Genomic DNA, 24,863 nt, shown 5'->3' on the forward strand with positions numbered 1-24,863 from the left:
TGTATCATTATACGTTCATGTGCTATTCTCCCTTCCCAGAGAAGAAAATACAGTGGTCTTTTATTATTTATTTATTTATTTATTTATTTAATATATTTTTGGCTGCATTGGGTCTTAGTTGAGGCGTGTGGGATCTTCACTGAGGCGTGCGGGATCTTTCATTGTGGTGCGCAGTCTCCTCTTTAGTTGTGGCATGCGGGTTTTCTCTTTTCTACTTGTGGCGCACAGGCTCCAGAGCACGTGGGCTTAGTTGCCCTGCGACGTGTGGGATTGAACCCACGTCCCCTGCATTGTATGGCAGATTCTTTACCACTGGACCACCAGGGAAGTCCCTTCAGTGGTCTTTTAAAACATATACTTCTTAGTCTATGGGTTTTGAGCATTGTTTTTCTGATTTATGTAGATTCATTTATTGAGCATCCACTATGCATCAGACCTAGTGTTGGAGGCTGAGGACACAGGGATGGACAAGACACGGCCCTGCCCTCATGAGCACACAGCTCATGTCATGAGGCAGTTCACTGCCTCGAGGGTCTGCATCCCAGGGTACATGGAGTGCTAGGCCACCAAGAGGTCAGTATAGCAGGACAGAAAGGATTCCAATCTAAGCAGAATCTTGAAGGATTGGCAGCTGGAGGAGAAGAGGAGGAAGGGCATTGTCAGCAGAGGGAACAGCATGTGCAGAGGACCAGTAGCAAGAAAGAAAATGTTTCTTTGAGGGAGAGTCGACAGAGGAAAAGAGAGGTCTGGTTGCAGGACCTGGGAATCCTGACAGGAGAGGAATGATGGGGGTAGGAGTTCCAAATAAAGGCTAAGCAGGAGCAGCCAGAGAGGCTAGAGGAGAATAGAACCTGTCAGCATTGTCGATGGCTAAGCTGTACCCATAGGATGCTGCCACAAAAACACCTGCTGGTGCTCCTGGGACAGGGGAGGTTGGAAGCAGAAACTGATTATGGTGGACTGAGGAGTGGATGGGAGGTAAGGATGTCAACTCAGCAAGTGTGGACAATTCTTTTTTTGTTTGTTTTTTTGTTTGTTTTTTTGCGGTATGTGGTCCTCTCACTGTTGTAGCCTCTCCTGTTGCGGAGCACAGGCTCCGGATGCGCAGGCTCAGCGGCCATGGCTCACGGGCCCAGCCGCCCCGCGGCACGTGGGATCTTCCCGGACCGGGGCACAAACCCGTGTCCCCTGCATTGGCAGGCGGATCCTCAACCACTGCGCCACCAGGGACGCCCGACAATTCTTTTAAGAAGCTTGGCTGTGTCACCAAAAGGCATGCTCCATAATGTTCCCAGCAACGCGATTTGAAAAGTCAAAGTCTGGAAACAACTCAAATGCCCCTTCAGCAACAGAATGGTATATCTACAAATAGAAAATTATATACCTTAATGTTGAGCGAAAGAAAAAAGGCACAAAATAGTGTATGGTTTCTTTTATATAAAATTACAAAACACGATAAAGGATTCTCTGGTTTTAGAAGTCAGGATCATGGTTGCCTTCCAGGATATTGGTGTCCTGGAATGCTGATGATGTTCTGTTTCTTGATCTGGGTACTAGTTGCCCAGGTAAGTTCACTTTGAAAAAAAATCTGTTGAGCTGTATACTTATTTGGGCACTTTTCCATATGTATGTTATACTGTAAGAGAGAGTTTATTAAAAAAAAAAAAAAAGGATTAGCTGTGAAGGGATGACAGAGAGCAAGACTGGCAGCCGGTGGAGGCTGTGGGGTTGAGGGAGAGTAGGGATTTTGTTGTTTTCCTGGAAGTACCTGAAAGTGTTTCTCATAGTTTGAGCGAGAGCCACTGATGGAGAAAGGGAGGTGAAGCTCAATGGAGCAGAGCCCCCAAAGCTTTGGTTTGGGTTGGGTGAGAGAGGAGGTTTCCAAGTACCATGAAGAGATGCCTACCCGGGAGAAGAAGGGAGGAAGAAAGGATTCTGGGAGGCCAGGAGGATAGGGCGCCTCCTCTGTGGAGATGGAGTCAGGGTCCTGGCCTGGGGGTGAGAGGCCTCATGAATGGACCAGAGTCTCAGGGGGCGCCATGTGACAGTTTCTGTGAGGAGCGCCTCTCTTGGGCTGGAGACTGTGGGCCTCAGGGGTCACATTGTGAGAGGAGTGGAAAAGGTGGGCAGCTGGATTGGCTTGGTGGGGTTATTAGAGTGGGGTGTTCCAGAGGAAACCTGTGGGCTGAAGCACTCGTCAGGAGAGCGGCTGGAGTGAGGGATACGGGAGTCCAGCTTGGGAGGGAGGGATGAGAGGGAGGGGAGGGAGGGTCAGGTGTCTGGAGTCATATGAAAGGGTCTCAGCATGAGGGAGCTGGCCGGGTAAGTTCTTAGTGGTGGCACTGGGGCTGGGAGGCTGAGGAGGAGTGGAGGCCACTGGAACCAGAGCATCTCTTCTCTTCCAGTTGAGGATGCCCAGGGAAGCCCAGTCATTTAGCTGAGTATGTAAATGCCCATCAGCCCTACGGCTGTGGCTGCTCAGGTGGGCTTTCTGGGAAAATGCTTACCGTGACCTATGTATTTTACACCATTCCGTTCAAGACTTGTGTGATCACATACATAAGACTACATCGTGGCACTCCTGCTATGCAACTTTAGGAGAATTTCTTAACATCTCTCAAGCCTCAGTTTCCTTGGATATTAAATGAATACATCTAATACCTATAGCATAGGGTTGTTCCAAGAAATAACTGAGCTGCCACGTATGAAATGCCTAGCACAGTGCCCACATTGGTGTTCAGTAATTGGCTGCTGTGATAGCTATTATATGTATTCCTGCTAGTCCTCAAGTTTGATGTTTAAAATATTGGTGGATATGGCATTGATGAAAGTAACACTCAATCCTAAAAAAGATTTGGGAACCCCTAGCAGGGAGATGAACACTCTATCTGCATTATACAACTTCCAAAGCATTTCTGTCACTGGTGTCTTTTATAACCCACCTTTGTGTGAAAGCGGAAACAAGCAGCCAGGGAGCCCTCAGCCAGAGGACCCAACACTGCTCCCAGCCCCACTCCCACCCCGTCCTACAGGAGAGACCTTGAGCTCAGCTTCACCCCACATCTGCTCCTGCTTGGAACCAACATCCATCCAGGGCAGATCTTCACCCAGTGAAATGCCCTCCTGCATATCAGCCATGGGTGCCCCACCCGGGAACACTGGCTGAAGCCAAAATGCTGTTTGCAGAATCTGAAACTAGGGAAGTTTTTTTCTTTCGGTAGCTGAAGAGAAAATGAAGTGCAAGGATGGCGAGTTTATGAGTGGAAGTTGGGAAATGGACCATAGGTCTCATTCTGCTGAGACATCAGGGCCTGGGTAACGGCACCTCTCTCTGACGTTGCATCAGAATAGGAGAGACAGAGGACACGTCAGTTCTGCAACTTTGATGGCACGTAGGTCTAGCTAGGAATGCTTAACCTGTTCTTCCACATGAGCAGCTTGGAAAAATTACCATATCATGTTTAAAACAAATGCTACCAGAGGTATGTTCTTGTCCTGAATCAGAGAAGTAGGCAGAGCCTTTCTGAAGGCTCATCTCTCACCTCCCAACTCGGACCTTGAAGTCTTCTCCCAGGATTTGTTGTCAACGTGCACCTCTTCTTTATCCTTTGGGACCACCTCTAGAGATGACTTGAGGAAATAATTTGAACATTTCTGGGAATATTTAAAAATTCTATAACTCACTAGAAGTTTATAGAATGTCATTTATATCCACAAGAAAACATTTGTTTCTAAAAGGTGTAAGCTTTTCTCATCATGTTGGAGAGGAAAAGGGCTTGTCTCACTAAGCAGAATTGAATAACTACTACCATTGTGTGTGTTCTGGCCTGAACTGAGTGGAGGCTTTAGAAATTTTTCATCAATGAAGACAAGTTTCTCTAGAAATTCTCAAACCATCCCCCCTGAGATTATATTAGGTGTAAGTCAGCCAACCTAGCAGATCTAAAGCTGTATATCACAGGACCATATTTTGTGACAGTTCTGATTTCATACTTAGTATTTTGGGGGTGTTCCTTAGAAAATTCCAGAATTTGGGAATCCACGGGCAAAAATTTCTGGGTGATACTCTCAGAATAGTTTGTGGGCCGAGGGACTCTGTGGGACTTGTACATAGGAGACAATTCAGGGAAATTTCCTAACATGGGCCTGGGTTTTAGGAAAGATGCTGGGATGAAAGAAGGACAAGCAGTGAAACAAAGTGCATGGATCTTCTTTTCAAAAGGAGGATATTTTAATAGATACCTATTAGAAAATATAATTTTTAAAATCCTGTAACTTTCTGTGTCCCCAGAATCGCCTCTGCGATTTGCAATATGGTTGTAGGTACCTGAGCACATGTTAAAACCCTGCCTACCACACATCTTGGTCAGACAGAGATGGTGCCATTACTGATGCTCATTTCTGACAAATAGGTCACCACCAGTAGGTTGAGCATAAAGGCCTCACGGGGTATGATTATGAGGGCAACTTTATTTTTGTCTCTATCTATTCTTTTAAACTTGCTTGGTGGGGATAGCTCTTTGTCTGCCCCTGGATAAAACTTAGGCATCTCATGCCTTATCTGGTCCCTCTCAGGTGAGTCCCATGGGGATTGTAAGTCACAAACACAATCTTAATTCAGAATTCCAAGTGTTGGTCCAAAATATGAGTCTGTCCACTTCACTGCAACTTCCCTCCCCAGCCAGGGCTGGCTGCAGGCTTGGTGGGGAAGGCATGAGATCATGCCTTCCTCTCTTCCTGTCTGGTGTTCCTCTTCCTCCTCCTCCAGCTTGCTAATAAAGGTTTCTGCCTTCTCCCACCAGATGGAAGTAGGGAGGGAGAATGATTTTGGGCAAAAATTAACAATTCAATCTCCATTTCATGGACACTTTGAGGAGTTCTTCTCCTGAGGCAGGCAGTGCCCTTCCTTTGGTTGTCTGCTCCCCACTTCACATCAGCTTCTGTCTCTGGTATACACTATCGCTCCCCACTGACTCTGGGGGGAAACCAGCCTGCAGATAAGATGCCTTTTTTTTTTTTTAACGTCTTTATTGGAGTATAACTGCTTTACAATGGTATGTTAGTTTCTGCTTTATAACAAAGTGAATCAGCTATACATATACATATATCTCCATATCTCTTCCCTCCTGCATCTCCCTCCCTCCCATCCTCCCTATCCCACCCCTCTAGGTGGTCACAGAGCACTGAGCTGAGCTCCCTGTGCTATGCAGCTGCTTCCCACTAGATATCGGTTTTACATTTGGTAGTGTATATATGTCCATGCCACTCTCACTTTGTCCCAGCTTACCCTTCCCCCTCCCCGTGTCCTCAAGTCCATTCTCTAGTAGGTCTGTGTCTTTTTTCCTGTGCTGCCGCTAGGTTCTTCATGACCTTTTTTTTTTTTTTTTTTAAGATTCCATATATATGTGTTAGCATATGGTATTTGTTTTTCTCTTTCGGACTTACTTCACCCTGTTTGACAGACTCTAGGTCCATCCACCTCACTCCAAATAACTCAATTTCGTTTCTTTTTATGGCTGAGTAATGTTCCATTGTATATATGTGCCACATCTTCTTTGTCCATTCATCTGTCGATGGACACTTAGGTTGCTTCCATCTCCTGGCTATTGTAAATAGAGCTGCAATGAACATTGTGGTACATGACTTTTTGAATTATGGTTTGCTCAGGGTATGTGCCCAGTAGTGGGATCGATGGGTCATATGGTAGTGCTATTTTTAGTTTTTTAAGGAACCTCCATACTGTTTTCCATAGTGGCTGTATCAATTTACATTCCCACCAACAGTGCAAGAGGGTTCCCTTTTCTCCACACCCTCTCTAGCATTTATTGTTTGTAGATTTCTTGATGGCCATTCTGACTGGTGTGAGGTGATAGCTTATTGTAGTTTTGATTTGCATTTCTCTAATGATTAATGACGTTGAGCATTCTTTCATATGTCTGTTGGCATTCTGTATATCTTCTTCAGAAAAATGTCTATTTAGGTCTTCTGCCCATTTTTGGATTGGGTTGTTTGTTTCTTTGATATTGAGCTGCATGAGCTGCTTGTAAATTTTGAAGATAAATCTTTTGTCAGTTGCTTCATTTGCAGATATTTTCTCCCATTCTGAGGGTTGTCTTTTTGTCTTGTTTATGGTGTCCTTTGCTGTGGAAAAGCTTTTAAGTTTCATTAGGTCCCATTTGTGTATTTTTGATTTTATTTCCATTTCTCTGGGAGGTGGGTCAAAAAGGATCTTGCTGTGATGTATGTCATAGAGTGATCTGCCTATGTTTTCTTCTAAGAGTTTGATAGTGTCTGGCCATACACTTAGGTCTTTAATCCATTCGGAGTTTATTTTTGTGTATGGTGTTAGGGAGTGTTCTAGTTTCATTCTTTTACATGTAGCTGTCCAGTTTTCCCAGCACCACTTATTGAAGAGGCTGTCTTTCTCCATTGTATATTCTTGCCTCCTTTACAAAGATAAGGTGACCATATGTGTGTGGGTTTATCTCTGGGCTTTCTATCCTGTTCCATTGATCTATATTTCTGTTTTTGTGCCAGTACCATACTGTCTTGATTACTGTAGCTTTATAGTATAGTCTGAAGTCAGGGAGCCTGATTCCTCCAGCTCTGTTTTTCTTTCTCAAGATTGCTTTGGCTATTTGGGGTCTTTTGTGTTTCCATACAAATTGTGAAATTCTTTGTTCTAGTTCTGTGAAAAATGCCAGTGGTAGTTTGATAGGGATTGCATTGAATCTGTAGATTGCTTTGGGTAGTAGAGTCATTTTCACAATGTTGATTCTTCCAATCTAAGAACATGGTATATCTCTCCATCTATTTGTATCATCTAATTTCTTTCCTCAGTGTCTTATAGTTTTCTGCATACAGGTCTTTTTTCTCCTTAGGTAGGTTTATTCCTAGGTATTTTATTCATTTTGTTGCAATGGTAAATGGGAGTGTTCCTTAATTTCACTTTCAGATTTTTTGTTGTTAGTGTAGAGGAATGCAAGACATCTCTATGCATTAATTTTGTATCCTGCTACTTTACCACATTCATTGATTAGCTCTAGTAGTTTTCTGATAGCATCTTTAGGATTCTCTATGTATAATATCATGTCATCTGCAAACAGTGACAACTTTACTTCTTCTTTTCTGATTTGTATTCCTTTTATTTCTTTTTCTTCTCTGACTGCTGAGGCTAAAACTTCCAAAACAATGTTGAATAATAGTGGTGAGAGTGGGCAGCCTTGTCTTGTTCCTGATCTTAGTGGAAATGGTTTCAGTTTTTCACCATTGAGGATGATGTTGACCGTGGGTTTGTCATATATGGCCTTTATTATGTTGAGGTAGGTTCCCTCTATGCCTACTTTCTGGCGGGTTTTTATCATAAGTGGATGTTGAATTTTATTGAAAGATTTTTCTGCATCTATTGAGAGGATCATATGGTTTTTATTCTTCAATTTGTTAATATGGTGTATCACATTGATTGATCTGCGTATATTGAAGAATCTTTTCATTCCTGGGATAAACCCCACTTGATCATGGTGTATGATCTTTTTAATGTGCTGTTGGATTCTGTTTGCTAGTATTTTGTTGAGGATTTTTGCATCTATGTTCATCAGTGCTACTGGCCTGTAGTTTTCTTTCTTTGTGACATTGTTTTAAAAATTAATTTATTTTTTATTTTTGGCTGCCTTGGGTCTTTGTTACCGTGTGCAGGCTTTTTCTAGTTGCAGCGAGTGGGGGCTACTCTTCACTGCGGTGCGCGGGCTTCTCATTGTGGTGGCTTCTCTTGCTGTGAGGCACGGAATCTAGGTGCACAGGCTTCAGTAGTTGTGGCGCACGGGCTTAGGTTCTCCACGGCATGTGGGATCTTCCTGGAACAGAACTTGAACCCGTGTCCCCTGCAGTGGCAGGCGGATTCTTAACCACTGTGCCACCAGGAAAGCCCCTCTTTGTGACATCTTTGTCTGGTTTTGGTATCAGGGTGATGATGGCCTCGTAGAATGAGTTTGGGAGTGTTCCTCCCTCTGCTATATTTTGGAAGAGTTTGAGAAGGATAGGTGTTGGCTCTTCTCTAAATGTTTGATAGAATTTGCCTATGAGGCCATCTGGTCCTGGGCTTTTGTTTGTTGGAAGATTTTTAATCACAGTTTCAATTTCCGTGCTTGTGATTGGTCTGTTCATATTTTCTATTTCTTCCTGGTTCAGTCTTGGAAGGTTGTGCTTTTCTAAGAATTTGTCCATTTCTTCCAGGTTGTCCATTTAATTGGCATAGAGTTGCTTGTAGTGATCTCTCCTGATCCTTTGTATTTTTGTAGTGTCAGTTGTTACTTCTCCTCTTTCATTTCTAATTCTATTGATTTGAGTCTTCTCCCTTTTTTTCTTGGTGAGTCTGGCTAATGGTTTATCAATTTTGTTTATCTTCTTAAAGAACCAGCATTTAGTTTTATTGATCTTTGCTATTGTTTCCTTCAGGATTCCTTTTTAACACACCATTCCCACCACCACCCATTTTTCCTTCTGCAGACTCCATATCCAGTTTCTGGGATTTATTGTGTTTTTTTGCAGCCACGGCCTTCTTCACCTTTCTTTTTGGGACCCACCCCCCAAACCCCCAGCCCAAGCTGTAGGGAGCATGATTGGGCTTTTGAAGCAATCTCATTAGCGGCTGAGTTAGCTTGGGTTTCAGATTGGAGATGGGAGAGAGGACCCCTCATTTCTCCCCTTTTGATGGGCTATAGCACTCAGCATAGCTCTCTCTCCAAAGAAATCCTTCTCACAAATTCTTCCTCATTCATTCATATTCTCTCTCCCCCACCCCCACCCCTTTCTTATGGAGGTGAAATTCACATGGCATAAAATTAACCGTTTTAAAGTGAAAAATTCAGTGGCATTTACTATAATACTCTCTTAATCTCAACTCAGCCCTTTTTTTAACCTCTTTCTGGGTGAGGGTTGCAAAGTTAACATTTTGGTTTATTTGATATTTCTTGGGTAAATTCTGCACATGGTTGGCCCCTCACTTTTGGAGTTTCACAGCTGTTGTATCTTCTGCCTCAGTGGAAACTTCTAATTTAATGTCTTTTGTACATGGCTGTGTCCTTAGACCTTATAGAGCCCTATGAGGTGGGTGTCATTGTCCCTATTTTATAGGTTAGGAAACTGAGAGAGGAAAAACGACTTGCCAGTGTTACACTGGCAAGGAGGGGCAAGGCCAGGATTTGAGCCTGCTCAAATCTGTCCAGCAGCAGTGGCAGTGTTGTATCCACGTTGACATGAAATGGTGGCCAACAGCCTCCCTCCACAGCCTGCTGTGCCTTCTGTCCCCACCTGGTCTCTGTCCTCTGAGCCATCCTAGCAGCCCTGGGCTTCCTCATGAGCAGCAGTGAAAGGTCGTGTCAAGACAAAGCAAGAATATCCATGTCCCATCTCTGCCAGTGAGCAGGCAGGAGGGCTGTCCCAGCAGTCTGGACCTCCAGCCTGGCCTGAGCTGGGGCCTTTCCAGGTGCTGGATGCAGCAAGCTGCCAGCACAATTGACTGCTGGATTCTGGACACTAGAACTGCTCAGGCCCAGAGAGTGGCATAGTTTACTGGGTATATGTATAAGGAGACTGGAGGCCAAGAGCCTGTGCTCCTTGAGGAAGGCAGAAGGGAAGGTGCAGGCCAACCCATCAGTCCTGAGGCACTCCTTGAGGCACTTGAGGTGACTCCAAGCTGTGTCACCTGCCTTCTGGTCTCAAGCACCTGGGAGCCTCAAGATGGGCTTCAAGTGTCTACAGAATGAAGGTCCCTGACACAGCATTCATCTGCCTGGTACTCTGAAGGCGGCTGTGGATGAAGGCCAGAGGTTTGCGTGGACAGCTCTGGGTGTCTGGGACTGGTGACTCCGGTGCTGTTCTCAAGGAGTGGCCCTTGAGCTTCCCACTAATTCTCCTTCTTGCTCTCTCCTTTCAGGGAACCCAAAAGGTGCGATGCTCACCCATGGGAACGTGGTGGCTGATTTCTCAGGCTTTCTGAAAGTGACAGAGGTGAATAAAGTAGACTTACCAATGCAGGGGTCTCTCAAGGACACCCTCAAGCCTCAGAGGTTTTTGGGTTTTCTTTTTTTTCCCTGATACAATCTGGGCTGCCTTTCACAGGCAGGAGTTTCTGTTCTCATTAGAGGAACCTCACTTTCACAGTTAATTTTAACCCCAAACACTGAAATGATCCATACTTGGTAAATATTCAGTTGATTTCTGAGAGTGCTCAGATCCCAGAAAGAAAAACGTGGAAACCTATTTTTCATTTTTAACTTCAAATATTAAGATACCTGTGGTTTTATGCATACCTTTATTTAAAAGTAATCCTTAATAACTTGTTTTTCCAAGTAGGTCAGGGTTTAATTCAGTCATTTTGTGTTTAAGGACTACTAGAGTCTGAGAAACAATGGCAACTGCTAATTTATAAAGCTGTACTTTAAAAAAGGTAAATCTAAAATCAAAAAAGCTTGATAACTTGGCCTGACAAAAACATGTTAGCACTTTTTAACTGGCTAAGAAAGAAGGACCTTTTTCCACAAGTGGTGAGTATCTGAATGTCCTACACTTTCCTTAAGGAGAAAGGAATGTACCTTTTCCTATAAATTAAGCTTTTCCTCTACTGTGGAGAAAATCGCTATCCACATTTATGCCAGGTGGCATTATGGAGCATATGCCCATTTGTTATATATTTTGGTGGAAAACTGTGAGACACTGTTGGTAGCTGAGCCCAGACCAGGAGCTATGAGCAAGGTTCCCTGGGCTTGTCCAAACTCGTCCAAAATCCAGCCCAGGAGACTGAAGACCTCTGTATAAGGGCGGAGAGCAGGGAAGTCAGCCAAGGAGAGCTCATCCCTGAATGGGGCTCCCTGGCCAGGGCAGCCCCTGTCCCTGAGGTCAGACCCATCCTGGAGAGTGGGGTCCCTCTTGGCCATCCGCTTTAAGGCCATGTTCCCAGGCTGTAGCTTATGAGGCCTGGTTCCACCCACCACGTCTCTGTCCGGGGCGCGTACCCCAGCCCCAGTAGGCATAGACCTAGGGTTCTCTTGGCCCCTTTCTCTCAAAGGAGGACCAGAAAGTGCCAACAGGCTGAGACCCTCTGAATCGCTGTCCGGGTGGCCCAGGAAAGCTGGTGAAGTGGGGCCTGAGGCAGATCCTGCAGCTGTGGGGAGGGAGAGGCATGCCGGTCTGGCGTGAAGACTGAACGAGGTGCAGGCCCTCCCAGAGGAGACTTCCCTGCGGAGCTCGACTCTGCTGGTTTATGTGTGCTTCAGTTGGCTCTTTGCTTCTGCAGATAACCTAGACCCACTGGCGCTTCTACCTAACACTCCGCTTCCTACACTGCCCTGTCTCTCTGTCTCTCTCTCTCTCTTCTTTCTGCGCCTCCCATCTTCCTCTCTCTCCTCTCTCTCTCACTTTTCTCTCGCTGTCATCTCACCTCCCACTCTGTCCCCCCTTCCCCACTGCCCTTCCCCTCTTCATGTTTGCCCCTCCAGGTCATTTTCTCTTTATTGTTTTATGACTCTCTTGTCGTCTTCCTGTCAGTGTTTCTTTCCTTTCTGTCTCCCACGCCCGGCACCTGCAGAAAGTGATCTTTCCGAGACAGGACGATGTGCTCATCTCCTTCCTGCCTCTGGCTCACATGTTTGAGAGAGTCATCCAGGTAAGACGCCCGCCTGACTGACCGGGCCTTGCCTGGGCTCCTTCTGTTTTCTTACAGAGTCAGTGGGCTCCCACTTGTGCGGATGTGCACATTTCCTATTTGCCTTTAGCACACATGTTTGAGCGAATGGTGCAGGTAAGGCCCTCGCTTCAGGGAGGCACAGTCTGAGCCCAGAACCCAGAACCCTAGCAGGGTGTCACACTTGTCACTGGCAGCATGAAGTAGAACTAAACTGGCCTGTCCTCAGAAGGTGCCACAGGGGTCAGAGGGGTCAGAGGACCTTGGACCCCCTGATCTGTCCCTCCTGTGAGCACTGCTCCAGGGAGGACCCAGGCCTGCTTGTCTTACCTGTGGACACACCTTGGCTGAGAAAGGCCCCAGCTGCTCAGAGAGCATTGCAGCTCTGCAGAAGTGCTTTACCATTCAAGCTCTGTACAGTATGGCTCCATTTATGGCCCAAACACCTATATTCTGTAACTTTCATCACTCACTAAACTCCTAAAAAAGAAAACAAGACAGTGAAGTTGAAAGGGGAGTCAAACTATCATGGCCCCTCAGGCTGTGGATGGGACTGGTGTTATGGTTGGACCTGGGACGGGCCTTGTGGGGACACAGAATGGAGGAGTCCTCATGAGGTTGTGGGGACAAAGAATTATCCGTGTGTGTCACTTAAGGGACCAGCCTGTGCATAAACTATCTCCTAAGCCTCTCTCGTTTTGCCTTGGGGGAGATCTGGTATACTAGGGCGTGCTTTCAAGCTTTCCAGACCTGGATTTGCATGCCAGCAATTACCGTGACCTAGTTTTGGGACTCTAGGCAAATCCCTTTCTTTACCTCTGTGACCTTTGCATTCCTCATCTGCAAAACAGAGATTAGAAATTCTGTTTCCCGTATAGAATTGCTCTGAGCGTGACAGAAAGGAGCCCCTGGCATACTCTTAGTCCTATTAGCAACCAGCCAGGCTCTGCCTTGGCCTCCCACCGCCAACATTAGCAGCACCTCCAGTACTTGTGGGCACTGCATACCCTTCCAGAGTTGCCGAGGTAACCCTGGGGAAGACCACAGGTGCTCTGAGACCTGGAGCGGACACACCGATAGGGTGTTGTACAGCTCAGAGACTGAGTCCTCAGGGAGGCCCTTGTCCAGGCTTTGGGAGTAAGCTTGAAGGGGCAGGCACCAGTGCTCTGGCATCACCCAAAGGCTCAGGATTCCACCCTGTCTCCTGCTTCTCTCCATGTCTGAGTGGGACTTGGTGGGGAGGGGTGTGTGTGTGTGGGGTGTCACCTCTAATGGCTTCCTTCAGTGTCCCAAGGCAGTAGCCAGAGCTGGGTGAGGGGTCATCGGCACCCTCCATGTGGGGCAGAGCTTTGGACAGCTCTGGACTGCAGCCAGGAGTGACCTCCCTGAGGGACTCCTCCCTTCCTGTCCACTTCTTCCAGTCTGTCGTCTACTGCCATGGAGGGCGCGTCGGCTTCTTCCAGGGAGACATCCGCCTCCTCTCAGATGACATGAAGGCTCTGTGTCCCACCATCTTCCCTGTGGTCCCACGACTACTGAACCGCATGTACGACAAGGTGAGCCCCGCGGGGAGTCTCTGGCCAGGCTGAGCAGCTGCATATCTGCTTTTTTGGACAGAGGCTGGAGCCCCAGGCAGGCTTTCTACACCACCAGCCCCAGGTCCTGGAAGTTTCCTCTCCTCTTGTATTCCCTGACTCTCACCCCTCCTTCTGTTTTCTTCCTATTCTCCAAAACCCTGGTTGGGAGATTTTGCGGGGAGGGCTTCTTTCCCAGCAACGTGCCTGGGCCTTAGTAGCGTTAACCTTTAGCTGGATGTCACACATTCAGTGACCTCCTGCAGGGGCAGAAATAGAGTGTGGCTTCTCTGCTGGCCAATGTAGGCCTTCTTCCTGGGGGTGTGTCTAGAGGTGGGGACTGCAGTCTTTACAGCTGTTTCCAACTTCTGTTTCTCAGATCTTCAGCCAGGCAGACACATCATTAAAGCGCTGGCTCCTGGAATTTGCAGCAAAGCGTAAACAGGCTGAGATCCGGAGTGGAATCATCAGGAATGATAGTATCTGGGATGAACTCTTCTTTCATAAGATTCAGGTTAGAAAATGAACAAGTGATGATAGAGTGGCACCCACGTGTCCAATGGGTGACCTTACAGAAGAATTAGAGAAGTTCATCCCAATGGTGTGTAATCTTATAAAATAGTAACTTTTTGCTAATGAAATCAAAGCTTAAGCTACCACTGAAATTTTAAAGGACCCATTTTTGTTCATTGGAGGTGTGTTATATTTGCCAAAGGCAACCAGCAAGAAGGACTCCTGGAAAGTAAGTTCCTTGACCTCTATAGGCAGTAGGGCAGCTTTGCCCTTGGGTAGTCATGTTCACCAAGCAGCCCTTGGGGTTCGAAGATTCTCTTGCCCCTCCCTGTAGCCTTGGCCACGGTGGCTTTCCAGTAGCACAAGGTTCTAGCCAGATGACCAAGAATCTTCCTTTCCCTCCGTGTTTCCCATTTCTTCAGCCTCTCCTAAACCAAGCTGTTTATGAATTACTCATTCCTGTCTCCTCACTAAAGTTTTAAAGCTCTGCATTACTCAAAGAATTTGTAGTTAATTTGTACCAGTACTCATTTTTCCTTACTACTCTATTTTTAGCTATGAAAATTAATATTTAAAATCTCTTGGCTCAACTTACAGAAACAAAGTGTTTAAAAAATTCTTTGACCTCTGCAGTGCATAGTAAATAGCTCATGGCATTGATTTAGAAATGAAAAAAGGCCATGCCATTAAGGTGGAAGTGGGAAGAAATTGTCCTCAGTAATTGTTTTGGATGCTTGCAAATGATGGGAGAGTGAAGGAACAGCTGTGTATTTTAAGAAAGGGAGAACCAAAATTATAGAATGCCACACAGATTAATGACGCTTATCTCAAAATACATAAAAGAGTTGGCCATATTGTGGGTTGGATTGCAAAGCTGATTGAGCTGATTCATTTGGAAGAAGGGGGCTTCCTCAGCTCATGTGTTGTACAGCCTCAGGCTGCCTCTCTGATCCCAACCCTAGGGTCCAGGTAGGGTACAGCTGTTGAACATTGATGTTAGGTGAGGCCCAGGTGAGCTACACTCCACTTGCCGCAGCACAGACTCTGGCAGGTTCTTCTCTCTTCCCACAGGCCAGTCTTGGTGGGTGCGTGCGGATGATTGTTACTGGAGCGGCCCCCGCGTCACCAACGGTCCTGGGATTCCTCCGGGCAGCTCTGGGGTGCCAGGTATTTCCTTTATGTGGCCTTCCCTGGGGGCAGTGGGGTGAGTGTTAGGACAGGGCAGGAAACCCATTATACCCTCTTACTGTACAGAGAAATATTCTGGTGGCAAGATCTTTGTGGGATAAAAGCTCCCTTCTCTGAAGATGTAAAAAGCCCAGGGTCACTGAAAGCCAAGATAGCCTTGTGACATTGTGGGAAGCCCAGGTGTGTATCCGCTCTGGGAGAAAACTGTATATGGATCATCAGTGTGCTGGAGAACCTGTCCCACACCTGTACCAACATCTCTGCATTCTCCAGCCTGCAGACTATTTCCCAGACCAGAGAAGGAGCACGAGGGAGGGGGATAAAAGTTCATTTGTGTGTTTTTATTTGATTCAGTAGGTTTTGTCATTGCTAATAAAATTCATTCCTTTATTTATCCATTCAATTAATGTTTGTCAGGTTCCTACTTATGCAGACTATAGTAACATAGTTGTGACTGGTGGGTTTTAAGTAAAGTAGGCACATCTACTTCATAAATGTGCATGCTTAAAATTTTATCCTTTAGAAGCTGTGGGCTTCTTGGGAATTCCCTGGCGGTCCAGTGGTTAGGACTCAGTGCTTTCACTGCCGTGGGCTCAGTCCCTGGTTGGGGAACTAAGATCCTGCAAGCCGCCAAAAAAAAAAAAGGGAAGGTAAAAAGAAGCCATGGGCTTCTTACACTGACCTCCTGTTCTACACCAACATGAGCTGACTGCTCCTAAAGGCAGCTCTCCCACATGGTCTATTCATGCGAGCACATGGGGCTCTGAAGGGTAATATCTTAAAGAGACAAAACCTTTATTGGATTTTAAAATGTTTGTCTTTAATACATATTATTCAAATTAGAAATAGAGTCAGTGGTTGAAAATAGGTTAGAAGTCTTTATCCCAAACCATATAACCTTATCTACTAAGTGTCTGTGGTTAAAAAAAGCATTTCTTCCAAGCAGAGTAGCTACACCTGTTGTCTGTGTTCAGTTTCTCCTGAAGGTACCTACTTCCAGAGCACCTCCCCTCCCACCGTCCCCAGCATGGAGCAGCCAGATGCTCCGTGAGTGGTTAGCTGGCTGAAAAGGGCAGCCAGCTATCTGCAGGCGGGTGTGCACCTACAGTATGGTTTCTGTGTTTTGCTTGAAGGTTTATGAAGGTTATGGCCAAACTGAGTGCACAGCTGGATGTACCTTCACTACACCCGGGGACTGGACATCAGGTAGGATTGGCTGGAGATGTGGGAATGAGTTAGAACAGCAGGCTCTAAAACTTCCTCATGGAAAGTATATTTATATGGGCACATAGGAAACAGCAGAAGAAACAGAAGAAAAACAATGATGGTGTTTTGTCTGTGTTGTGGCATTATGGATCTGTTTTTTTTTTGTTGTTGTTGTTACATATTTTTGTATTTCCTACTATATTTTATATTTTCCTATTTCTTTTATAAATAAATAGAAGTCATGTTAAAAAAAAGGTAATAGATCACAAAATACAGCTCCAGGTAGAAAAATGCCTATGATATCAATATATTGGATTTTATAGTTTCTAAATATCACACAGTCTTGCTTACAGTCACTTCAGAATGAAGGAAACAGGCTGTGAATTGGATATGATTTAGGAAGGAGAGGCAAGTGTATAGCAGCCAGTGCGCTGTTTCTTGAAGAGCCATTTCAGAGGCTCTTTGGAACTATGGTCTCCTGTGATAGCAACATCTAAAAGGCAGTAGCAACCTCAGAAAGGAGCAGCTACTATCCACACCCTCATTCTGAAGGGACCTATCTTCCAGGGCAAGGAGGAAGCAGTAGGTAGCCCATGTATTGGCTGTCACTAAATTTAGACCAAATACAATCATCTGAAAAACATTCAGCAAAAGAATTCTTCAGGATACCAGCTTCCTCTGTGAGCCTGGAGCCACCCTTCACGCTTAAGTTTGCTCAACTACAAACTAGAAAACTTGGGATGATGTGCACAGAAAAGAAATATGCTTAGTAGTGCAATTCTATTTTCAGAGCACCTTGAGGTAGTCAGCAGAAACATGATAGGTGGATTCTAAATTGAAATCACATTTGGCAAAGTCAGGTACAGAAGTTTTATCTCCTTAAACTCTAGCTGAATAAAGCCTATCTTGTATGTGAAGTTTTTGGTCTCCCTACCACTGGCAACTTTACTACACGGACCATTTTCTGAGGTCCTGGCTCATTAACTTTTTTCTTGTTACTGCGATCATACTTACTGATCATTTACATGTATACCCTTCCTTTGGACACTTTCTTCCCTCTTATAATGTTCTACATTTTCCTATGTGAGGCTTTTGAGGTTTTACCTTTTTTTTTTTTTTTTTTTTGCGGTACGCGGGCCTCTCACTGTTGTGGCCTCTCCCATTGTGGAGCACAGGCTCCAGACACGCAGGCTCAGCGGCCATGGCTCACGGGCCCAGCCGCTCCGCGGCATGTGGGATCTTCCCGGACCGGGGCACGAACCCGTGTCCCCTGCATCGGCAGGCGGACTCTCAACCACTGCGCCACCAGGGAAGCCCGAGGTTTTACCTTTTTTATGCATCCTTACCATAAAAACTTGCAAAGGTTATTGAGTATGAGAAGATCGGTATCTTTGTACAATATTGTAAAAGATTTGGCGGTCTCTCATTTAAAAGAGAAACAAAAGTGTCAGAGCCTGCTTTTTGTTTACGTGGCTCACTTTATTTCAGGACCTTGGCCAGCACCTGCTTAAAAATCCTCCACCTTGCCAGTGAATTGTGTAACAACCACAATTACTAGAAAATGACTTAGATGTAGTTTTGTGGTTGGAGTATATAAGACCAAGAAAATTTGAAGTCTTATTTGGTGGGGGGCGGGGTGGCGAGTTGCCTCATCCTTGTTTTCCATTTCAATAGTCTGGTGACTGGAAGAAAAAGCAATAATGACTATATTTTATGATCCCCAAACCAAAACATATGATCTAATGATGGGGAAAGTGTTTTAATATAAAAAACCCTGACTATTTGGTTGGTGTGGGTATGAGCCTCCCCAGAGACCCTGTACAGGTTGACTCTGGGCCATGTAAGCCTGGCCAGATGTTTAAGAATCAGATGTAAAGCAAAGGCCCAGCAGAGGTTGGCCTCTCCTTTCTCCAGAACTTTGTTTTATCATCAATGCTTGCTTGTGACAAACGCCCATCTAGAGGTGCATTGCTTTCCATTCATGATTCCCCACTTTGACCACATGAGGGGTTTCACATGGCGTGGAGCATCTTCAGTGCTGAAATTGATCTGAACACTGACAATTGCACATTGTTCTGGTGTTCTAGGGCACGTAGGAGCACCTCTGCCCTGCAATCATATCAAGCTCGTGGATGTCAAGGAACTGAACTATTGGACCAGCAAAGGAGAAGGAGAGGTAAACTTGAGTGTTTAGCCATTCATATTTGTGGATGCTCTACATGTAGCAAGTACAAGAAAAAAAAAAGGAAATGGAATTGTTTTTCTTTCACCCTATGTGTAAAGTCACTTTATATTATTGATTAATTTGACTCAACTGAATTGAGCATTTTCTCTCCTGTTTATGAAGTAACCAACCCTCAAGGCTGGGACTGGGCTGGTCCAAAACAAGATTTGGGATTCACAGACTGTTTTAAAAATCCATTTTTTTCTTAACTGGCACGGCTTGTTGCTGTGTATCTGTGCAGGCAGAAACATGACCATTTGCAAATAGCCCAGATGGGGTAGATAGAGCTGGCCTGTGCTTGTTCATTCCATGGGAGTAGATAGGAAAGCTGAGTGCCTGGTCATGAAGCAGGGGGCTCAAGCACCTCTGGTAGAATCAGCCAGCTTTCAGTATCTGATGAGACCCCATCCAGTGTCACAAAGCAGCACATACCGAAAGCCGCAGTGTTCCTGAGGAAGAAGGGATGGCAGAGAGGTAGTTGGAGAGGACACTGCTTGAGAGAAGGCAGGAGACAGTTGAGAACGCTGGCAGCTATTCCTGTCCTCTGTTTCCATCACTGTAGTTTCCACAGTGGATTTCCTGAGGGATAGTGTACATTTTTCTACACATGCCTTGTGACAGCCTCATATCAGGATTCCTTATGCTGTTGGCTGAGAGAAACCGGGTGTTTGTCCCTACAGATATGTGTGAGAGGACCAAACGTGTTCAAAGGTTACTTGAAAGATCCGGAGAGGACAAAGGAGGCCCTGGACGACGACGGCTGGCTTCACACTGGAGACATTGGGAAGTGGCTGCCAGTATGTATGTTTGGAACCGTGGGCCTCCACACATGTTGGTGATGGGGGTGTGTATAATCTGATTCACTCCGAGGCAGGAGTCTTTATATCCTCCCTGACAAGTAATCATTCCAGAATACCTCTGGGAAATGGGAGGTTCTTCCTTACCTCGCCCCCAGAACCTCCTCCTGCATCCTCCTGATGAAGGTGACAGGGATCTTTTTTTTTTTTTTTTTTTTTTTGCGGTACACGGGCTTCTCACTGTTGTGGCCTCTCCCATTGCGGAGCACAGGCTCCGGACACGCAGGCTCAGCGGCCATGGCTCACGGGCCCAGCTGCTCCGCAGCATGTGGGATCCTCCCAGACCGGGGCACGAACCCGTGTCCCCTGCATCGGCAGGCGGACTCTCAACCACCACGCCACCAGGGAAGCCCTGACAGGGATCTTTTGGGAGCGTAGAACTGGAGTTTGAGGCCTACCCCCTACCCTTAAGAGGTTTCCAGGAAGAGATCTGACAGTGTTCTGGAATCCGATGGGTGAAGTACAAGGAGCATGGGGCTCGTAACTCTGGGAGATCTGAGAAAGGCAGTGCCTGGGAGCCCATGGACACTGGCCGCCAGCTGAGAGGTGGCACTGAGCAGTGTGAAGTGCTTGGAGCTGGGCAGGAGGATGCTGGCGTTCCTTTGTCTCTGCTAGCAGCTGCTCTTGTGACCTTGAGCAAAGCTTCATCCCTCTCTGGGGCTCTGTATTGACTCAGTTATAGAATAAGAAAGTAAGGCTACATGGCATTCTTTAGCAGTGGCCCCCAACTTTTAGCCAAAACCAGTAATGGTGCCTCATTCTGTCATTTGTAAAATGGAGGTAATAACATTGCTTACCTCTATGGTCGTTGTTATAAGGAACAAATGAGATTATACCTGTAAAGCCCTTAGCACAATACCTGGCACACAGGAGATGCTTAGATGGAAACTATGACCAGAAAAAAACTATGTCACTGAAACCAAGAGCCTCCACCTGCAGCAGCCCACCCCAGGAAACCTCTCCTGTGTCTCTGGGAAATTGCTAAGATTTTGGGTGGAGTGCTGAGATGTTGAATTTATCAGACAGGTGAATGATGTTGAGCCCTCCAGGGGCCCTCTGGGCTGGTGAGCTGATTTGCCCCTGCTTGGAACTGCACGTTTCACTTTGAGAAACCCTCACTCTTGCAGCAGACATGGATGTATCCCTGGGCCAGGGACTATGCTCAGGGGAGAGACACATCTTTAGACAGTTCCCAGCCCAGTGTGATGGGCATGAGATGAGGGCCATGCTCACCTAGGGGAGAAGGACAAGCGCCTACTGGCTCTGAGTCTCAGGATTTAAGTCCTGTTCCAAGAGGAGAGGGGAGAGTGGGAAGGACAGTCAGTGCAGGAGTAATAGCATGTGCTAAGTAGAGAGACACTAGAGGTGTGAGGCAAGGAATTCTAACTGAGGGCCCGCAGGTGTGGAGGAGGGAGGCTGGAGAAGCAGCAGGGCCCTGGACACTGGCAGAGGGTAGATTGTCCCATCAGCTAACGAAGCCTAGGCTTCAGGCTTCACTTGCATAGGCCCCTTTCAAGGCTCTGCACTTCATTTTATATTATTTTTCTTAAAGGTGAGGGTCTCAAAACTGGAAAAAGTCCCACAAAACTCTGGATCTGCCACTGATGCCCTATAACTTGGATGAAACCACCCACCTTGCAGGGTGTTGTGAGAAGCAAGTAAATTGATTCATGTGAAGCACCTAGTGCTGTGCCTGAACTCAGAGCCCAAGGCAGTAGGCAGGCAGTCTGTGGGAGTCTGTTTTTTAAATTATTACTATTTTGAAATAGTATTAGATCAAGGAAAAGGTCTAAGTGTCTTATCCAGAAAGACCTGATTTAAGTCCTGGTTCTCCCACCTCCTAGCTGTGTGGCCTTGGAGGAGTTAACTGACCTCTCTAATCCTCACCTTCACCATTTATGAAATGGATGTGATGACACCCAGCTCATGGGGTGCCACGAGGGCCAAAGAAGCCAGTGTAGGGAAAGGCCCTGATGTCCAGCCTGGATTTGGAGCAAAACAAGGCCTGCTTGTTTTTCTCTTCTGGCGAGACTATTCTGGTTCTGATGATTGAACAGATAGAGCAGGGCCAGAGTGTGTGCACACGTTCAGTAAGGAAGTGGTTTTGATGGAGGAGGAGGTGGCTGTGAGAAGGATTTATGAGTGAGGACAGATGAGCCTGACTGCTGGAAGTCCCAGGAGAGACCAATGGCAAGGCCATCTCCAGGTTTGGGGCTTGGGGAATGGGACAGGCTTGAGGAGGAGAAGGATGAGCTTCCTTTAGGGCATGTTGCATCGTGCAGGGAAAAAGCCCTGGTTTTTGTAGTGTTTGGAGGATAGTGAGGTTCTGGGTCTGGAACTCAGTGAAGAGCTCTGGCTGGAAGCTCAGACATATGCATAAGTGGCCACTTAGGAGATAAATGGTGGTCACCTCAAGGAGCATCGTCAGTGAAGGTGAGGAAGTTGCAGCATTCAAGGAGAGAGCCAAAGGAGAGAGACCCACCTATTCACCTTGGAAATTCAAAAAGATTGAAGGGAGTCAGGGAGGCCAGGGGCACAAGCACTCACTGCCCAAGGGGTGGCCTGCCTGCTGCAGAGGTCCTGGAGGGAGAGGGCTCCTAATGCCACCTGGAGTCCTCTGCCAGAGCTGTGCTATGTGCTGAAGGATGGAGAGGCTGCTCTTTGGGAGTGGTGGCCTAAGCATGGTTCAAGGGGGAGAATCTGAAGATGCTGCTGAGAAAAGGGACAGCTGGAGCAAGGGCCTGGGTGAGAGGAGCCCTGAAGGGAAGGTGGGTGGCCTTCTGAGGAGGAGGGCACCTGTTGCTGGGCACCAGGGTGGCAGGGGTGGGAGGGAGAGTAGGGCACATGGTGAGGGGACAGGACAGTGGGCACTCAGAGCCCAGCAGACCTTGGGAGCCATCCACCCTTGTGCACAGCATCCCTCTCCAGCCGTGCAGTGGCTCCATGAGAGCAGAGATGTCAGGTGCACGAGCAGATACGGTGGGGCTTGCAGGGTGAGACCGGGCATTGCAGAGGTGAGGGGCTATGGCACTAATGAGTTAGGGGCTCAGGCTTGGGAATGCCGCCGTTTTATGAAGACGCTTGTCCAATTCCACAGGCTGGAACTCTTAAAATTATTGATCGGAAGAAGCACATATTTAAACTTGCTCAGGGAGAATATATTGCGCCCGAGATGATTGAGAACATCTACATCCGGAGTGAGCCTGTTGCACAAGTGTATGTCCATGGGGACAGCTTAAAGGTGAGTCCCCTAGGCCTCAGCCCTCCCACACGTACTTTGGGCCTGATGAGTACTCTGGGAATGATTTCCTAAGTAACTGGTATTTGATTAAAGTGATGAACATTAATTTCCAATCAGATACTGGTATTCTCTGGCATATAGGATCATGAGAGAAAGTGCCTTTCTAAGGGAGAAATCTTAATTGCTTATAGTTTGGTAAATTGCAGTTAGGTAAATAAGTTGCTTAAAGTAGTAGTAATAACATTCCCACTACTTTTAACTTATGCTCCGTCTACTTCCAGGAGGAATTTTGAGGTAATATGCTGAAGCAAGATTCAGGGTTTCTGCTGTTTTGATTTTGAAGTACACATAAGAACTTTACAGATAAATAGGTGCAGTATTGCAAATAATGATACTGATGATATATCTTAATATATTAAGCTAATGTGCTAATATAGTACAGGATTAAATTATTTGAAGGGGATTTATATTTATTCTGCTTTCTGGTATCATTTAGATCTGAAGTCAGAAAGATCACTGTGAATATATTCTGTGCTATCATTGGATTTATGTAATTAAAGACTTAAATTATTTTTTAAGAAAATGCTTTAAAAATTAAAATGGTGTTCTTAAAGAATGAGGACCATACTAATGAATCAATTTCAAAATGGTCTGGAAATCCTTAGAAATGTATGTGTTTTGGATTATAGAGTTGGTTGATTAGTATCCTAAAGATGTACTCATTTAAGATTGGCATGAGAATCAAAGGTACATACAGGACTAACCTTACTGATTCCTAATCTTCTTAAGCTTATTTTTTATTAATTATTTTTTGACGAAGTTAGGGAAATATATCAGAAATATTCAAGAATATTTCTGTCAAGAATGTGTGATATGTTGGTGGAAATGTTTCATAACATAAACATACATATTTTTAGAAGAGTGGAGTCTGAGAATACCAAGAGATTAGTTTTAACGCTGGACCGCAAATAACTGCTTTAAAAGCTTTTGTCATAACTGTGTTTTCCTTTGGTGGAATCGCAGGCCTCTTTGGTGGGCATTGTCGTGCCTGACCCGGAAGTCATGCCCTCTTGGGCCCAGAAGAGAGGAATTGAAGGGACGTATGCAGAGCTCTGCACAAATAAGGTCTGTACCTTGGGGCTGTTCCCCAAAAGACTGCTGGACCTTCTGTGATACTGCATAATGAGAGGACATACAAAAACAGTAGCCCAAGTGAAATTTGAACCTATAGGGAAATTTCTAACTTTATTTTATAAATAGTGGGAATCCTAAACCAGAGGTTTGTCTTTTGTCATTGTTGTAGAAGGGGCCTTCTTAGAACACTTGATAAACTATTGAATTTTCCAGCCAGGAGACATCAGAGAAAGCTTGTCCAGCCCTGTTGTTTTGCAGCTTGCAGGAGAGTCCAGAGAGGGAGGTGGCTTGCCCAAAGCCACACAGCTGGTTAACAGCAGTGTCAGATGTGAGAATAGGCCCTCTGACTCACTGGCCCTGCTCTCTCCTAATGTGAGGTAGCTTTTGTATCTACTGGGCTTAGAGAGACAGTCATGGAATTGAAAAAGGAGCACAGTTCTCCCTGCTTAGAACATTTGCTGCTCACACCTTCCAGAAGCCTTCTCCTGGCACATATACAGTCCTATGGAAGAGGATCTCTGTGCCCTGACTCGGCATTGGCCCCTCAGTCACATGATCTGTTTCTTAGCAGCAGCCATGAACCCTAGAGCTCCCACCAGGCCTTGGGCTCTTCTGGGGGTGACAGGGCCCCTGAGACTCACTAGGCTGACCAGAGGTCTGCTTTAAAAAACAAAATTGAGGGCTTCCCTGGTGGCGCAGTGGTTGAGAGTCCGCCTGCCGGTGCAGGGGACACGGGTTCGTGCACCAGTCCGGGAGGATCCCACGTGCCGCGGAGCGGCTGGGCCTGTGAGACATGGCCGCTGAGCCTGCGCGTCCGGAGCCTGTGCTCCGCGACGGGAGAGGCCACAACAGTGAGAGGCCCGCGTACAGAAAAAAAACAAAAAAACAAAAAAACAAAATTGAGTGGTCCCTTAGCCTGTTGTTGGACACTCCTTAGGCCATGTGGGCACTTACTTGCCAGGTGAGGGGTGGTGATTGGCTTGCTGCCAGGGAGCGTCAGCCCCAGTTGGGGGTTTGAAAGGTGGGGGGAGTGTTGGTATGATTGCCAGTTGTACTTTGCTCACAACTCATTGATTCTTCTATCTCCATTTTGAAATGTGTTTTCACCTTGTAATTTTACCTATATGGTTCAATTCAGGAGCTGAAGAAAGCCATTTTGGAAGATATGGTGAGGTTAGGAAAAGAAAGTGGACTCCATTCTTTTGAACAGGTAACTGTTACCTTCTCCATACTTGTTACTGCCCTT

The 24,863-nt window shown here is 46.1% G+C and overlaps 1 protein-coding gene across 8 annotated transcripts in view; it reads left to right on the forward strand.

Moving 5' to 3' along the window:
- Positions 1–24,863, forward strand: part of ACSL6 (acyl-CoA synthetase long chain family member 6) — a gene marked incomplete at its 5' end in the record, with an annotated part of 63,983 nt that overhangs the window by 29,952 nt on the left and 9,168 nt on the right. For 4 of the 8 annotated variants that reach the window (XM_082623392.1, XM_082623391.1, XM_082623395.1 and 1 more), the window contains 11 exons: positions 9,935–10,008; positions 11,720–11,797; positions 13,102–13,236; positions 13,634–13,768; positions 14,839–14,934; positions 16,089–16,161; positions 18,249–18,337; positions 19,066–19,182; positions 22,340–22,483; positions 23,507–23,608; positions 24,756–24,827. In XM_082623392.1, the coding sequence (XP_082479518.1) occupies positions 9,935–10,008; positions 11,720–11,797; positions 13,102–13,236; positions 13,634–13,768; positions 14,839–14,934; positions 16,089–16,161; positions 18,249–18,337; positions 19,066–19,182; positions 22,340–22,483; positions 23,507–23,608; positions 24,756–24,827 (1,115 nt within the window). Of the gene's footprint in view, positions 1–9,934; positions 10,009–11,584; positions 11,663–11,719; positions 11,798–13,101; positions 13,237–13,633; positions 13,769–14,838; positions 14,935–16,088; positions 16,162–18,248; positions 18,338–19,065; positions 19,183–22,339; positions 22,484–23,506; positions 23,609–24,755; positions 24,828–24,863 lie in introns of all 8 variants that reach the window. The other 4 variants (XM_082623390.1, XM_082623394.1, XM_082623396.1 and 1 more) reach the window with 3 other exon arrangements.

Source organism: Mesoplodon mirus (assembly GCF_964341445.2).
Source record: "Mesoplodon mirus genome assembly, chromosome: 5".
Taxonomy (NCBI): domain Eukaryota; kingdom Metazoa; phylum Chordata; class Mammalia; order Artiodactyla; family Ziphiidae; genus Mesoplodon; species Mesoplodon mirus.